The following is a 16,367-nucleotide window of genomic DNA, read 5'->3' on the forward strand; positions in this document are numbered from 1 at the left end:
TCCTCCCGAATGCGAGTCCAGTGTCTAACCACTGCGCCACCCCGCTCGGTGTAGTTGAAGACCAACGTCCTCTGTCGATATAACATGTTGGAAATAACTTTATGTGATGGTGGTTATAACAGTTATTACAAATGAGTGCATGCGGAGGCAGTCTTCACATTAGTCCCTAGTGAAAGACACCACGGAGTCCACCCACCGATGTGGGTATATTTATTTATTAGTTCTACATTTTGCTATATATACTTACCATTATAACGACCTCTCTATCTGGTAATACGTTTGTTCAGAGTCTCAAGATGGTTCTTAAATAGAATCGAAACCGGTCACTCCAATAAAAATAAAAAGTTGCGATCAAGACTGTTTTTAATCTTTAAATTACATTTTAATGGTGATATGCGGAATGCTTACGAAATTACAGTTTCGATGACAGTGAATTTTGGAGGAGGAAACTTTCTCGTAATTGAAGTCAGTTGTAAATCTTATGTGAATGATATCTTAAGAATAAATAGCATTCTCATCTTCTCCAGACAGAAACTCTGTCACAGGGGAGATACAGAGATTGGACAAAAATACGGAAAGACAACTAACACAACACACTAGCATGCCTAATACAGTGCAGCGAACCCGTTGACATTCAAAACAGCTTCCAGTCGTCTCTGGGTGGATAGAGATAGGTTCTGTATCATTTTCAATGGAATCTTATACCATTCTTCCTGCAAAATAGTGGTAAGTTCAGTTAACGATGATGGAGGTGGATAACGATCACGCACCCTTCTCCCCAAAATAGACCGCAAAGGTTCAGTAATGCTGAGATCCTGTAACTGCGGTGGTCACCGGAGACGCGACAGTTCATCCTCATGCTCACTAAACCAGTCCTGGACTATGCGAGCTGTCGTCTTGGAACACAGCATCATCATCATCATCATCGAACAAGCATTATACCATGGGATGGACCTGATCAGCCAAAATGGTCACGTAGTCCTTGACAGTAATGCAAGCGAGCCGAGTTACCACGGGAAACACGGAATACCACGATATGGCTGCCCAAATCATCACCGAATCGCCGTAGTTTTTAAGTCTTGGGACGTGACCTCGGCCAGAAGCTAGATACAAGACTCATACGACAAAATGACATTCTTTAATTGCTCCATATTCAAGATTTTATGGCTTCGGCACCATGTTTTCCCGTTACGAGCATTTGCGTTACAGATGAGTTGTTTTGGAACTCCATCTTGGCCTGCAATTCCCTTCTTATGGAGTTCCCTTCACGTTGTGTGGTGCTAACAGGGTACGCGAGCGCAACATTCAGTTCTACAGCGACTATTGCAGCTATCGTTCTCACGTTTATCGTCACAATCCTTTTCAATACCGTCAGTCGCAGTCACTCTACACTTCGGTCCGCGTTGGGACTTAGCGGATGATGTTTTCTACTTTGCCCGTATACGGTATAAATCTTCGATACAGTACCTTTTGAAACACCAAGAACTCTGGCTTCTGTAGTTACGGAAACACCCACCACTATAGCACCAGCAATTTGCCCGCGATGGAATTCACTTAGCTCCGACAAAATGTGCTCACAACTAAACAGAACACTGTTCGGATCATGACTGACACTTGGAACATATTGAGGATACTGCACAGTTGCCGTTCGTGGTCAAATACAACAGCGCAACCTGCACGCTTTGCTAGCCTCTGCATTTATGTTCAAGCACGCAGTTCTCACAGTGTTTCCATATTTTTGCCCAGCCCCTGTACTTTGAGTCAAAAGTGACGTCGCAATGCTCCGCCAGTTCTCACGTCAAGATCTAAACGGTCGCCTATTTGGTTTCAGTTCGATACAGATCACTAGGTTTATAGATCAGCCAGGCGTCTATGACTATTTGCCCTGTCCATCAACAGCTCATGGCGAAAGAAACGTCAATATTAAAAGCCGAGGTCGTGGATAACTATAAACGTGCGACTGCGTTGAAAACGCCTGGTTCCCTTAAGGGTGGTCAATAATTAGCAAACTGATGTTCCTTTTTTGCGATACAGTCATGAACAACCTCAACAGCTGAATCTGTTTTGGTAATCCGTTTATCCATGCATTCCTTCCCCCATAGTCTTCAACTCCTATAATTCTCCAGTTTCAAAAATCTTCAAATGTGTGTGAAATCTTATGGGACTTAACTGCTAAGGTCATCAGTCCCTAAGCTTACACACTACTTAACCTAAATTATCCTGAGGACAAACACACACACACCAATGCACGAGCGAGGACTCGAACCTCCGCCGGGATCACCAGCACAGCCCACGACTGCAGCGCCTGGGACCGCTCGGCTAATCCCGCGCGGCTTCTCCAGTTTCATCTGTCTTCTCGTACATATCCTTGCCAATATTTGCTACAATTTTTTTTTTTATTTGTATTCAATTCTGCCCCAGTTCTTTTGATCATCTCTTCACGGAGATAAGAAGGCTTCTACTAAATTTTTCTTTCTCGAAGTGGACGCGTAACATGCGAGTCCTTTCGCTCGACTGTAGTAGTACCGCAGTTCCCTCACTATGAGATCGACGTCGAACGTTTCTACTCATAAAATTTGAGGAACTTGCTTCTGACATTGTTCAGCATCACGAAACAAAATAAAAATAACAACTCGTGTCAATATAAGGAACGAAAACAAAAACACAGAGCCAACGAACGATCAACAGTAAGCTTGAACCTGAAGCAAAGTGCCGGAGAAAGTGTTGTAGTGATGGAGGTGAATGTTTGACAACTGAGGGTGGTGGGAGTGGCTACTGATCTCGTAAGATTGGCTGAATACGAGCCGTATGTCCGGCATGAGCCTCACACTACTACTTCCTACAGCTGTCAATACTTCAGTAATTTTGAATATCGCTAGGTTTGGTTCTGCAACCAGCTACAAACTGACCTAGGGTCCCCGGGACGTATCTGTTGGACGCTCTTATACCTTAAGGACCAGTAGCAGAGTTTGTGTAAGAGGATTCTTGGACCCTTCCTCGACCATTTCTGAACTGCAGATGCAGCAATGACCATTGTTTTTCTTTTATTGATGTTTATCTTATGAACTTTTTTGAAGACAATATCCTTTCCGTTTAAAGGAAGTCCTTTGCCATCTCCGGCAAAATTACAATTTCATCGGCAAAGTTAAAAAATTTTATTCCTTCTCCCTGAACTTTGATTCCTTTTCCAAATTCCTCTTTGCTTTCGTTTACTGTTTGCTCAAAGTGGCTCTGAGCACTATGGGACTTAACATCTGAGGTCATCAGTCCCCTAGAATTTAGAACTACTTAAACCTAACTAACGTAAGGACATTACACACATACATGCCCGAGGCACGATTCGAACCTGCGACTGCATCGGTCGCGCGGTTCCAGACCGAAGCGGCTAGAACCGCTCGACCACAACGGCCAGCTTACTGTTTGCGTAATGTACAGACTGAATAACATGGAGAATAGCCTACGTCTCTGTCTTACTGCCTTCTCGTTTAACTGTCTCTCTTCCATACCTTTTGTCACATATAACTGCACTCTCGTTTCTGTACAAGTTGTAGATAGCTTTTCCCTGTATTTTATTCCTCCCAGCTTCAGAATTTCAAAGACTCTGTCCCAGTCAAGATTGTCAAAAACTTTCTCTAAATTTGCTTTAAAAGTTTTTTTTTTTCACTCTGCTAAAGTTAGCCGTAGGGTCAGTATTTCCTCGCATGTTCCTACATTTCCCCGGAAACGAAACTGACCTTTCCCGAGGACGGCTTCTGGCAGTATTTCCATTCTTCTGTTATCTTGCCTATTTTGCAACCATGACTTACTTCACTGATAATTCAGTAATATTCATACCTGTCAGCACTTTTTACATTTGGAATTGCTTTTATTATATTCTCCTTTAAGACTGGCATGTACCTCGCATGCTGGTGGAATACTATTGTAATGCTTCATTTTCCCAAAGGTCTTGCTGACTCTCACGGCATATAGTCCATTCCAGGTGGCTAGTTTTGACTTAGCCCTTTCAGTGCTCTGTCAGGTTGTTCTCGCAATATCACATTTCATATCTCACATTCATCTACTTCCTCTTGCCTTTTAATAACATCGTCTTCAAGTAGCCGTTCTGTATATTCCTTCCACCTTCCAGCCTGATTTCCTTTGCTTAGTTCTGGGTTGCCATCTGAGTTCTTGATATTTATTCAGCTGCTTCGCTTTTCTCCAGAGAATTCTTTAACTTTCGTATAGCTGCCTGTATATTCCCTCTAGGCATGTATGACTCAACACTTTTGTATTTTACTTTCATTAAATCATACACTAAGGCCTTTCATTCGTTCCGTTCACAAACTGAATTACATTAACATTAGAATTCCTGCCAGAACGCTAAGGGAGAGATTCTAGAAATCTGCCTATTCTTCAGTGAGACCCTGTCCCACAAACTTTCTAAGCAGACTTTCAGAAACAGTAGTCACTTTTCTTCGAACGTTTTTCAATACAAATTTTTCAGCATTTTTGTAGCATAAAATTGTGGCCAGTCACACTGACCTTTTTAGATGCTCCACGTACATCGTTAACACAACACAATCTAAAACCTGCACACTACAGTAGTTCTCAGTGCAGCATGTATAAGAACTTTTTAAACATTTTCTTTTATACATAAATTGTAGCTCCCCAGTGTCGAACCAAACTAACTGAAATTTGCTGCTTGCTTTAAGCACGATTGAACCAGGGTCATCATACCATTTCATGTCCTCGCACACTGATACTCAAAGGTATTTGTGGAACATCTTTATAGATATCTGCACTAATTAGCCAAAACATTATGATCACCTGCTTTATGGTGTGTTGGTCCACTTTTTAAACGCAGTGCAGAGGCGGCTCTGGGCGGCATTGATTCAACAAGTCCTTGTTAGGTTTCCAGAGGTATGTGGCACCAGGTGTATACTTGCAGGACATGGAATTCCCATAAATCACGGGCCTATGGTTTCTGGGTGTGAAGCTGTTTCCCGATAGCTTCGCTGATGTGCCCCATATGGTGCAGACCAGATGAATTTGGTGCTCAGGACAACCTATGATCACTATCATGCTCCTCGCACTGCTGTAGCACGATTCTGGCCTGATACACCGACAGTTATCCTGCTGGAAGATGCCATCGCCGTTGTGGAAGATATCAAGCGTGAAGCTACACAGGTGGTCTAGAATAATGTTCACATAGTCCACAGACATTATGGTGCCTTCAATTACTACCACAGGTCCCATGGAAGCCCAGGTTAATGTCCCCCATAGCATAATACTGCTCCCACCAGCCTGCATCCGTGGTGCGGTGCGTGTTTCAAGTAGCTATGCACCTAGATGACAGGATATCTGAACATGAACATAGATATGGTCAAACGTGGAATGTGATTCATCTGACCGGATGACAGGCTCCGTTGATCCACCCTCCAATACGATGATCCCGTGCCCACTGCAGTCGTAACTGACGATGTCGTTAGGTCAACACTGGAACACATAAGGGTCGTCTGCTGCGGACACCATGTTCAACAATCCGCGCTGAACTGTGTGCTCCGAAACAGTTCTGCTGCACCGGCATTTTACTCTTCGTCGGATCTTCCACAGATCGCCGCGTACCCTACTTTACAGAGTGGGCAAGCTCCCGACCTCCACGTTCTTTGCTGAGGTGTGGACGTCCTACGACTTGTCGCCTACTCGTGGTTTCATCATCCTTCAACTACTTTCTATAGATGTTTACAACACTAGCATGCGAACAGCCGCCAGCTTCTCAGTCATTGGGCCATAACCGTTCGCCCTTTGTCAAAATCACTTATGCCAGTGGATTCCCCATTCGCGGCCTTCATCGGCGCTAGAATGATTCTTCATCCTTTTTTTCCGAGTATGGAAGTCTCGTCGTCCCCAGGCGGCCTCCATTTTACTACTGCATGTAGTATGTGAGAGTTATGTTCCATTATATCGCGTTGGAAAAGGGTTTTAAGAGTCACAGGAGTCTATAAGCCTACCTCCGAAAATTTGGTTGTAAAATTATTATATGCCATGTTCAATGTCTTAGGAACGTTGAATCGGTGCAAGGGACATGGATTTGTTGTGCCTGTTCGTTCCAGTTGTCTTAAGGTCCCACAGACCTAGTCAATCTTATTATGTAGATTTGTTGATTGTTTCTAAATTTCTATATGTAACATTATTATATAAGTTGTAGTCCTTGTCCAGAGTGTCGAGTGTATGTTCCCCGGAAAATCCATCTAAGACATACATTTTGAGGTATATGCATTTCGATGAGACGGATTTTACTCGTTAATTTCCAGACGCTATTGCCACATAGTATCTTTGATAGTATCATACTCTTGTGTGCTGTAAGAGTGTAGTAGAGACTTTTAGCTTAATAATCAGGAAAAGGGAGATAAATTTTTATTACCCATGCACCGGACAGCAGGGATCCTTGAGATTTTCCTGTTATAGAGATCTTTTCTCGTCGAAATAGACCGTAGTTAACTTCTCTGCGTTCAGTTTGACTTACTTCATTCAGCACCATTCGCTAGTAAGACGATGCATGTTTATCTCGTGTCTCCATCCTTTGTAAAATGTTCATTAACAATTTCTGCGTCTCTAGAATACAAAACGTATACACGTAGGTAGTAACACAATAAACTGTTAGCCAAGATCGCAGGAATTCTTTTTATTCCATGATTACCGGTTTCGGCGAAACTAAAGCCGTCATCATCGGACCTTAGGTCACATACAGGCTACAACATCAATGCAAACAATCATGATATTAATAGTTGTCTATAACACGCAGGCCTTACAAAACTGTCATGAGTAGCACATAGGCGTCCAAGAGAGATGACATAAATATTAAGTGTCTCCATCACATACAAGCGCACGCTAGGTATGTGATGGAGACAATATTTGTGTCATCTTTCTTGGACGCCTGTGTGATACTCATGACAATTTTGTAAGGCCTGCGTGTTATAGGCAACTATTAATATCATGATTGATTGCATTGATGTTGTAACCTGTATGTGTTCTAAGATCCGATGATGGCAGCTTTAGTTTCGCCGAAACCGGTAATCATGGAATAAAAAGAATTCCTACGATCTTGGCTAACAGTTTATTGTGTTACAAGCATCTAGATCGCTCCCACATGAGCACAATGTGCTCCCTACAAAACTCCTAGGTAGGTTGCATGATATGTTTTGAACCAGATAGTATCCCGTATACACCTGTTTAACGCCGGCAGTAATGGGCATTTTACACTTCTCTGAAGCATATCTGGAACTGCTTTTGAGTCTGTGGACGAATTACCTCCCAGAATAATGTGCAGTGTTCTGCGTTTGAAAACAGTTATGAATCATACTTGTATTTAATAACCCTCAGGGTGGTACTGAAACAGAAACTTTATAAAGTCAGAAACCTCTCATTCCGCCTGGTTACTCAACCTTTAGAATGAAATGTATGATGGAGTGCGAGTTGCGTATTTTAGGAGACCGTGCACGGAGAAAGTAATTTTGTGTACGTGTTCAAGGAGTCGGCAGTAGATATAGGACCGTAGTTCTGTGTGTCATTTTCGGCGACTTTCGCGTGGAAGACTGTAACCTTTCCTCTCTTCCAGTCGCTTGAGAAAACATTCTGCTTAAGGAACCCGCTGTGAATTATAGTCAGTCATTTACGTAATTCAGCTATAAACTGTATTCCTCATTGACAGGGATTCCACAATGCACACAGGAACATTTGAAAATCATTTCGGCTTTGGTTTTGCTATTACCTATTTCGTTTTCCTTGTCTGTGTGCTCATGATGGATGGTGAGTAGCTGGGTCTCAGCAAACAATATGGAGTTGTGCTAACCAAGTTGTTAGGCATTAATACTAATGACTGCCTTAGCTCATGAACATTTCTTTTTTTAAAATTTGCTTGTGATTCTGCGATAGTATTTAGTTACATTATTTGAGGCACAAAGAGGGATCAGAAATTTATTATGAATAAGTGCTCTACCGTAAACATAAGCTAAAGTACGAAGTACAATGACAGTTTTTGTACGTTTTATCAAACTTCCTTCTTTTTCCGAAAATACTAAGCATGTGACATACAGGGCGAATCGCCTAAAACTTGCACTGCAAATGTTGCGGAAATGGAAAGTGATACTGATGTGTGGTTTTCACATAATGGATTGGCAGTCAGAGGCTCATATTGTTAGCCAATAAACAGATTGTAATAATACTGAGTGTATATTTTTTGTAGACATACGCTTTTTTAAATGGACCAATTCATATTGACATAAATGTCAGTGGTTTTTGTTGCACGTTTCTAGTGTGAGTCGTTTCCGAGACATCGTATTCCGAAAACTTTCCACATCGTCACTTGGTTGTGCTATTCAACTTGAGTAGCTGCTATGTACGATGTTATGTTTGCTTACAGGATGCATGTGTGTTCCTTGAGTGCATTACGACTTGCTAGTCAGTTTTTGTGTTACAGTCCGAGCAGTAGGCCGTGAGTGGCCGATGAGATTTACCAATGCAGAAAAAGACGACATGCTCATGGTGGATGGAAAGTGTAGGAAGAATGCAGTTCGTTCTTGTACGGTGTATGAGGCAAGATATACCAATAGACGTCAACCGACTCGGAAATTATTTATCAACCTCTTCAACCAGTTACATGAGAGTGGTAGTGTAACACCCAGACAACGTAATGGAAGGAAGAGGGGGAAATTCAGTCCTTCCTGCTGTTGCAGTTGATCCACACGTTAGCTCCTGCGCAATCGCGCAAGGAAGTAGCATGAGTCAGGCAAGTGTCTTACGCATTTTCCATTGACATAGCTTCCATCCCTGCCACATATCTCTCTATCAAGAGCTGCATGGAAAGGATTATAAGAATCGTGTTAACGTCTGTACATGGACATTAAGACAGGATACTCCAGATGCCTCATGTATCTTGCCTAGTGATGAAGCCACATTTACCAATCATGGCCAGGTAAAACGCCGATATATGCACTATTGGTCTGCTGAAATCCCCGTTGGCTTCTTCAGGTTGAGCGTCGGCGTCCATGGAGTGTAAACGTGTGGGGGATAGTGAACCATCAGCTCATAGGCCAGTTTTTCATTGAATGAACACTGGACGAGCACAAGTTTCGCAACCTCCTAAGAGACCGTCTTCCACGGGTGCTAGAAGACGTTCCTCTGCAGACTAGGAGGAATCTGTGGTACCAACATGATGGCTGTCCAGCCCATAATGCACGATGTACTACAGCATGTCTTCATGAATCGTTGCTGAATCGTTGGACTGCGCGAAGAGGATCTGCACCTTGTTCGGCCCGTTCTCCGTATTTGACGCCTGTACACTTTGTGGGGAAAGCTTAAAGAAGCTGTCTACAAGGACATACTACCTAACCCGATGATATGCAACCGCTCGGACATCTCAGCTGAAATGTTTACTGTAGCATGTGTGCAGCAGTCGTTCCATTCCAGACTGGAAGCGTGTATTACCGCTGCCGAGTTGTCTAATTACTGGTCAGAATCCACATAACTAGTGAATGCTGCAAGCAATTGTGTCGTTCTTTAGTGTGTGCTACCACTGATACTGTGTAAGAGTCGGTGTGGGAACTTTTCAAAATACGATATCCCCCAAACGTCTCGCACTAGAATCGTGCAACAGACACCACTGATATTCTAATTTACCCTGATATTACCCTGTTAATGTCAACAGGCATTGTTCCATTTTAAAAAGCGTATGCTTGCACAAAAGCACACTTTCTAAATATCATTACAAGCTGTTTATTGGCTAACAATACGAGCCCCTGACTACTAATCCGTTCTCCGAAAACCGTACATCAACAGCACTTCCCATTTCCGCAATATTTGCTGGGCAAGTTTTAGATGATTCACCCTGTATTTATGACGGCAAATTACTGATTCTATTTAGAGCGCAGATATGAATTAAACTTTGTTGTTCTTACTGTGTTGTTTTCCAGACTATCCGGGAGCAAATGGCTGTGAGTCTGGAACGGATGCGAGAACTGGAAGAACAAGTGAAGCTAATACCGATACTGCAGGTGAGTACAGAAGTTGATGTCAGCTGCCATTGCTTTAGAAAGTAATACACTTGCTTCTGGCCTTCTTAAGTTTAGAGTTGCGTTCCGCTTGGATAGTTCTCACTGTAACTATGAAGGAAAATGATTTACCGTCGTCCTAACCGGTAATAACCTCACTGCACATGTTATTCCACCGCGTTTCAAATATTTCTGTTTTTCGAGTGCAAAAATTCATCATGATCTCGCGGCAACGAACAAAATTATATCCACGTCTTACCGCGCAGTACTGTTTCTTTTTCTATACAAATGGTAAACAACTGCCATTATTAGAAATACACACGTTGTGTTCAAACTGATGTGTGATGAATATTGTTTTAGAGATGTTTGCGAAAATTTCATCCGTTGACATTTATGTATAACTGGCGTCTGCGTGCCAGTGATTGGCCAACATGCTAAAAACAGCCAGGTGTTTCACGGATCGCTCCAGCCAAACGGACAACCAGCGCCTCTGCGTACGGCGCCTTGCTGCTCGACGGCTGCATCTTGCTTTCCCATAGCAGAGAAGCATGTCAGCGAACTCGGTTAAATGTACTCGTATAATCAGCCATCATGAGCCTCTAAACATCACTAGGAACTTTCATGTATATGCAAGTCCGCAGCTCGTGGTCGTTCTCGCTTCCCACGCCCGGGTTCCCGGGTTCGATTCCCGGCGGGGACAGGGATTTTCTCTGCCTCGTGATGACTGGGTGTTGTGTGCTGTCCTTAGGTTAGTTAGGTTTAAGTAGTTCTAAGTTCTAGGGGACTGATGACCATAGATGTTAAGTCCCATAGTGCTCAGAGCCATTTGAACCATTTGTATATGCAACATAACATAAACAATAACAATGTAGTCATTCATCCAGGGACGTGGACAACGTAGTAACGAAAACTTATCCTTCATAGCAGTGAGCTGTGATTGTGTTGTAAATCAGATTCCAATATTCAAAATGTTTCATACTAAGCAGTCACAACAACTGAGAACATTTATCTAAGGGAAATCCAGCATCAAGTCCTTTAGGGATCGCTAGCGTGGATGCGGTGCACCTGTGACATTGTTGTCACATAACAAATGTTTCTTTCTATCTCCTCTAATAAGTCTATTAATTTGTATATGTAGTTTTTTAAACCCTGTATACAGTACAGGTACCTATAAGGTCTCTCTACAATTTCAAAAATTCTTTGCATAAGCAAATGAACATAATGTACACTATATTACAAAATTAGACATCTATACATTTAAGATTTTTGCCCGTTTTAGTAAATCAGTAATTCTTTGCTTCAAGTCAGTGATGTTCCACATTTTATTTGATAGACGATGTCCCATAGAAAAAAGCCAGAGTGAGTTATACCTGGTTAACGAAGTGACCGGCGAATTTGGGCAGCCATTCCAATCCGCTGGTCTGGAAATTTTCATTTAAGAATTCACGAATATGCAGTCCGCCAATTAGAGGCGCACCATCTTTCCATAAAATGATGTTTGGTTGGAGGTCAAGTAGTTGTGGTTCCATTTATTCTGTCAAAAGTTCCGTGTCAACATTTACAGATATTTATGTCTCGAAGAAGAAAAAGGATGCGATTAGACACGATCCCACACCGCACGTTCACATTTGCACTATCTCGCTGAAGCACCCTAGTTACATGGGAGTTTTCTGATCCCCAGATCCCACATTGTGTGTGTCTAGTTTTTCTGAAAGATGAAACGTTGCCTCCTCATTGCAACAAATTCGGGTGAGAAGTTTTTCATCTACAGACATTCGTTCCAGCGTGAGAACTATAAACTCGTATAGCCTTGGTTTATCGTTTGGTTCCAGTGCCTGTAAGAACTGCACTTTGTAAGCGTACAACAGCAAAATTTGGTGTAGGACTATGCGCACAGTTTAATGTGCTAGCTGTAACTGTCTGACAGCAGTACGGGCAGACTTTCTGGCAGAACGATCGATGGTTTGTCTTACACGGTCGATGTTTCCCTCAGATGTTCTTGGTCGTCCACTCTACCTTTCTCGAACACTGTCCAAATCTCCATGACTCTCTTGCGCCATGCACGAAGTCAAGCGCGTGACGATGGAGCCCTTCCGTAGCTAGTTCTTAATCTACACATCAGATTTTGTTTGGTTCAAATGGCTCTGAGCACTATGGGACTCAACATCTTAGGTCATAAGTCCCCTAGAACTTAGAACTACTTAAACCTAACTAACCTAAGGACATCACACACACCCATGCCCGAGGCAGGATTCGAACCTGCGACCGTAGCAGTCCCGCGGTTCCGGACTGCAGCGCCAGAACCGCTAGACCACCGCGGCCGGCTCAGATTTTGTTTCAACATAACATGATATACTATGTTCCTTCTTTTGAGTAGTAGTCATTTTGTATGGAGCATCACTGGGGTCGGATTGGGACTCTGGGTAGGCTAGTCTATTTCAGGATTGTTAATATCCACATACCATCGCCTCGCGGATGCTGCTCCATGGCAGCGTGCATTGTCATGTTGATAAAAACAAATCATCTTCTCCGAACTGTTCCTCCACTGTACGCAGTATACAATTCCGTAAAATGAGTTCATATTCTCCCTCATTTAGCGTTCTCTTAAGTGCAATATAGGGAACACGCCCTATCGTCGAGAAACACCCTAGTTCCATAACAATATCTCTTCTGTACTTCACTGTTGGCACTACTCTTGATGGCAGGTAATATTTCCCAGCCATTTTCCAAACCCGGCCCCTTCCATCGGATAGCCATATGGTATTGCGTGGTTTATCACTTCAAATCACTTGTTTTCAGTCACCCGCCGTCCTGTGATATCGCTCTTTACGTCACATCAAGCGTCAATCCCTTAGCAATGTCTGCAGAAATGTGTGGCTTGTGAGGAGCTGCTCGACCAAATTATCCTATTCTGTTTAACTCCCTACGTACAGGCATTGCTATAGCTAGACTGCTAGTAGCACTAACTCGCAAGGCATTCCTTCCGCTGCTTACATGCGATATTTTACAACCACGCTCCACAATGGTCGATGGTCCCTGTTCGTCAGTAAATGAGGTCTGCCTGGTCTTGGTTTAGCTGCTGCTGTTCCCTCGCGTTTCCACTTCACAATAACATCACTGACAGTCGACTAAGGCAGTTTTAGAAGGGTTGACATGTCCCTGATGGATTTGTTAATCAGGTAACATCCAATAGACACGTTCGAAGTCAATGAGCTCTCGTGACCGATCCATTGTGGTTTTAGTGCTTCTCTATTGACATAATACGCCCTGACACCTGTTATATTCGCGGTTGCCCCTCTAGTGACATGCAGTGGCCAGTTCCGCATTACTTGAGGGTGTCCGGATACTTTTGATCAGATAATGAAAACGACATGGCGAATGAAGTGTGTAGCCCTGTGAGGCTGTTCCCTGCCGACTTTGTTGTGTACAGGGGGTAACACTGTCACAGATTTGTTACAAGATGCAGAGATATTCGCAGATGATCTATGTTTGACCGAAAGATTTGTAGCTGCTCTGAATACAAAAAAAGTGATATAATGAGCAGCTCCAAAATCTAGACACGTCTGTGTGGCAGCCACCGGTACTCTGGTCAGCGTCAGTTGGCTCTGTGAGCTCTTCTGGAACTCAAAACTCCAGTCGAAATTATGTGAGATCCTTAGTGATTTCACCAGCGTAACATCGACACAAACCAATAATCATGACATAACAATGGGAAAGAATCCACTACCCTGGGCCCCAGTCAGTAAGACTGGATAATAGATCTGATCATCGGATTCCAGAGGATCAGGCATGTCATGAAGAGAAGACTCGGAGCTTCTCATGGATAAATTCAGCATCAAAATTATGGCAGTACAAGAAACGCGATTCGCAGATGAGAACCACTTTGATTCGGAAAATTACAGAATATATAAGGGCAAACCAGCCACAACCATTCCAGGAAGTAATCTCAAACTCTTCGGAACAGGATTTGTACATAAATCGATACAGGTCTCTAATAGATTTCACCTCAAAATCAGGAAAAATTTCAAGACTCACGATACGATCTGGAAACAAAGCCCATACACTAATTAGTGCACATTCCCCCGCAAATAATTATAACAGGAAGAACCCAGAGATGATAGAGGAATTCTGGGAAGATCTGGAAGAAACTACCAGCAAAATCCCCAAGAATCACGTAAAATTGTTATTAGGGGATTTCAATGCCCAGTTAGGCAAGGAAAGAAAATTCCGAGACACGACAGGGAAACACACGGCCTACAAGAGAACAAACAAAAATGGGTAGAACTTGATAAATTTCTGCAGGAATTTTGAGCTGAAAATCATGTCAACGCAATTCCAGAAAACACACAGAAAGCTAGTAACTTGGAAGTCCCCCAACAATGCTCTAGGAGAATTTCAGATAGACCACGTAGCAATATCCATGAAAAACGCTAGAGAAATAACGAACGTAAGATCTAGGAAAGGAGTTTTTGAACCTGATCATCACCTTCTCCAAATCAAAGCAAAATTTATACCCAACAGACAAATCAAGAGAACCAACAGAACTTTCAGAACAGATCCACGGTACTTGCAACTAAACAAGAAAAAAATAATAGAAGAAATTACGAAAATCAACAGCAATAACTGGACAGAACTGTCGGAAAAAATGAGAGAACTGATAAAACTGGGGCAACCACCGAAAAAAAGGAAACATCGATGGTGGAACATGACATGCGACAGAGCCATAGAAGACAGAAAACAAGCCTGGAAAAAATTTAACAGCCATAGAACATAAGAAAAATGAGAAGAATTCAACAGCATACAGAAAAACGCTAAAATAATCCGCAAAGAAAAACGAGGTTACGAGAACAGCAGGTTGAAGGAGATAGGACTACACCAGAAACAACACACGGAATTTTTACAGAATATACCGAGAAAATATGACAGGATACCAACCTCCAAGCTTATGCTTCAAAGGACAAGATGGGACACTGGAGACAAATCAGAAGAAAAACTGTGAAATATTAGCTCGATACTTTGACACATTACTCAACTGCGATGAACAAAAACAGAGATTACAGTTTACAAACCCAAAACCTAACCAAGACTCCGAACCCCCAAGACACGACGAACTAGTGAAAATAATAAGATCATTGAAAAGTAACAGAGCACCAGGAGAAGATGGACTGATTGCAGAAATATGGAAATTAGACCATGAAAACATTACACAGAATAATCAGAAACATCTGGGAAACAGAAAGGTGCCAGAAGAATGGAAGTCAGTCCTAATACAACCCCTGCACAAGAAAGGAGACAAACCAGACCCTAATAACTATAGAGGAATTTCGTTACTGCCTGTGACATACAAAATTCTATCCAAAGCTCTGTTAAATCGCCTAGAACCTCAGATAGATCCACATATCGGAGGGTACCAAGCAGGGTTCAGGAAGGGAAGGTCGTGCAGTGAACAGATCTGGTGCCTGAGAACAATATTAGCAACGAGAAAGTTCAGAAACACCACAATAACATCTGATTGCAAGAAGGCCTACCATTCCATACACAGAAAAACGCTTTTCAGTACACTGGAAGAAATGAAGGTAGACAACAAGACCAGGAAACTAATCCAGGAAACATTAACAAATCCAAAATCCAAAGTGAAGTTCATGGGAGAGGTCTCGGAACCGTTCGAAATCAAGACAGGAGTGAGACAGGGAGATAGCCTGTCACCCATTTTATTTAACGCAGATGTAGTGAAAATAAGCAGTACATGGGACAAAGGAATCAATAGGGTAAAGATGGGGAGACACAAAAATAGAACCATCAACATAAAATGTCTGGCCTTTGCCGATGATATAGCCATCATAACAAATAACAGAGAAGAAGCCAAAGAAGCCTTAGAGACACTACATGAAATCGCAGTCAGAACAAGACTACAAATTTCGTATGAAAAAAACCGTACATGGACACAAAATCCACAGACAGAAACCCATTGGTGACAAAGTATGGAAAGAGAGCACAAGTAGAAAGTTTCAAATACCTGGGAGAGATTATACAGAAAACAGGACTAAATTCGACAGCCAATGAAGAAAGAGTTGCAAAGCTACAAAAAGCTTACAGACTTACATGGAACCATTACAAGAAAAGAAAAATTTCCGTTAATGCCAAATTAAGACATTACAAAACAGTAGTCTTACCCGAAGCCTTGTATGCCTCAGAGACGACAGTAATCAGGGGAAGAACGAAAATCGAGGAAATGGAAAAGCAAGAGATGAGAATTCTGAGAAAGATCTATGGGCCAGTTCAGAGACATGGGATCTGGATAAAAAGACCGACAAAAGAACTGTACAAACAGACAGAGAC

At 42.4% G+C, this 16,367-nt stretch overlaps 1 protein-coding gene across 1 annotated transcript in view; it reads left to right on the plus strand.

The window, feature by feature from the left end:
* Window positions 1–16,367, plus strand: part of LOC124555352 (KN motif and ankyrin repeat domain-containing protein 3) — a 270,873-nt gene that overhangs the window by 111,178 nt on the left and 143,328 nt on the right. The window contains exon 5 of the mRNA XM_047129232.1: window positions 9,951–10,031. Coding sequence (XP_046985188.1) covers window positions 9,951–10,031 — 81 coding nt within the window. The remainder of the gene's footprint in view (window positions 1–9,950; window positions 10,032–16,367) is intronic.

This window comes from Schistocerca americana, chromosome X (genome assembly GCF_021461395.2).
Source record: "Schistocerca americana isolate TAMUIC-IGC-003095 chromosome X, iqSchAmer2.1, whole genome shotgun sequence".
Classification (NCBI taxonomy): Eukaryota; Metazoa; Arthropoda; class Insecta; order Orthoptera; family Acrididae; genus Schistocerca; species Schistocerca americana.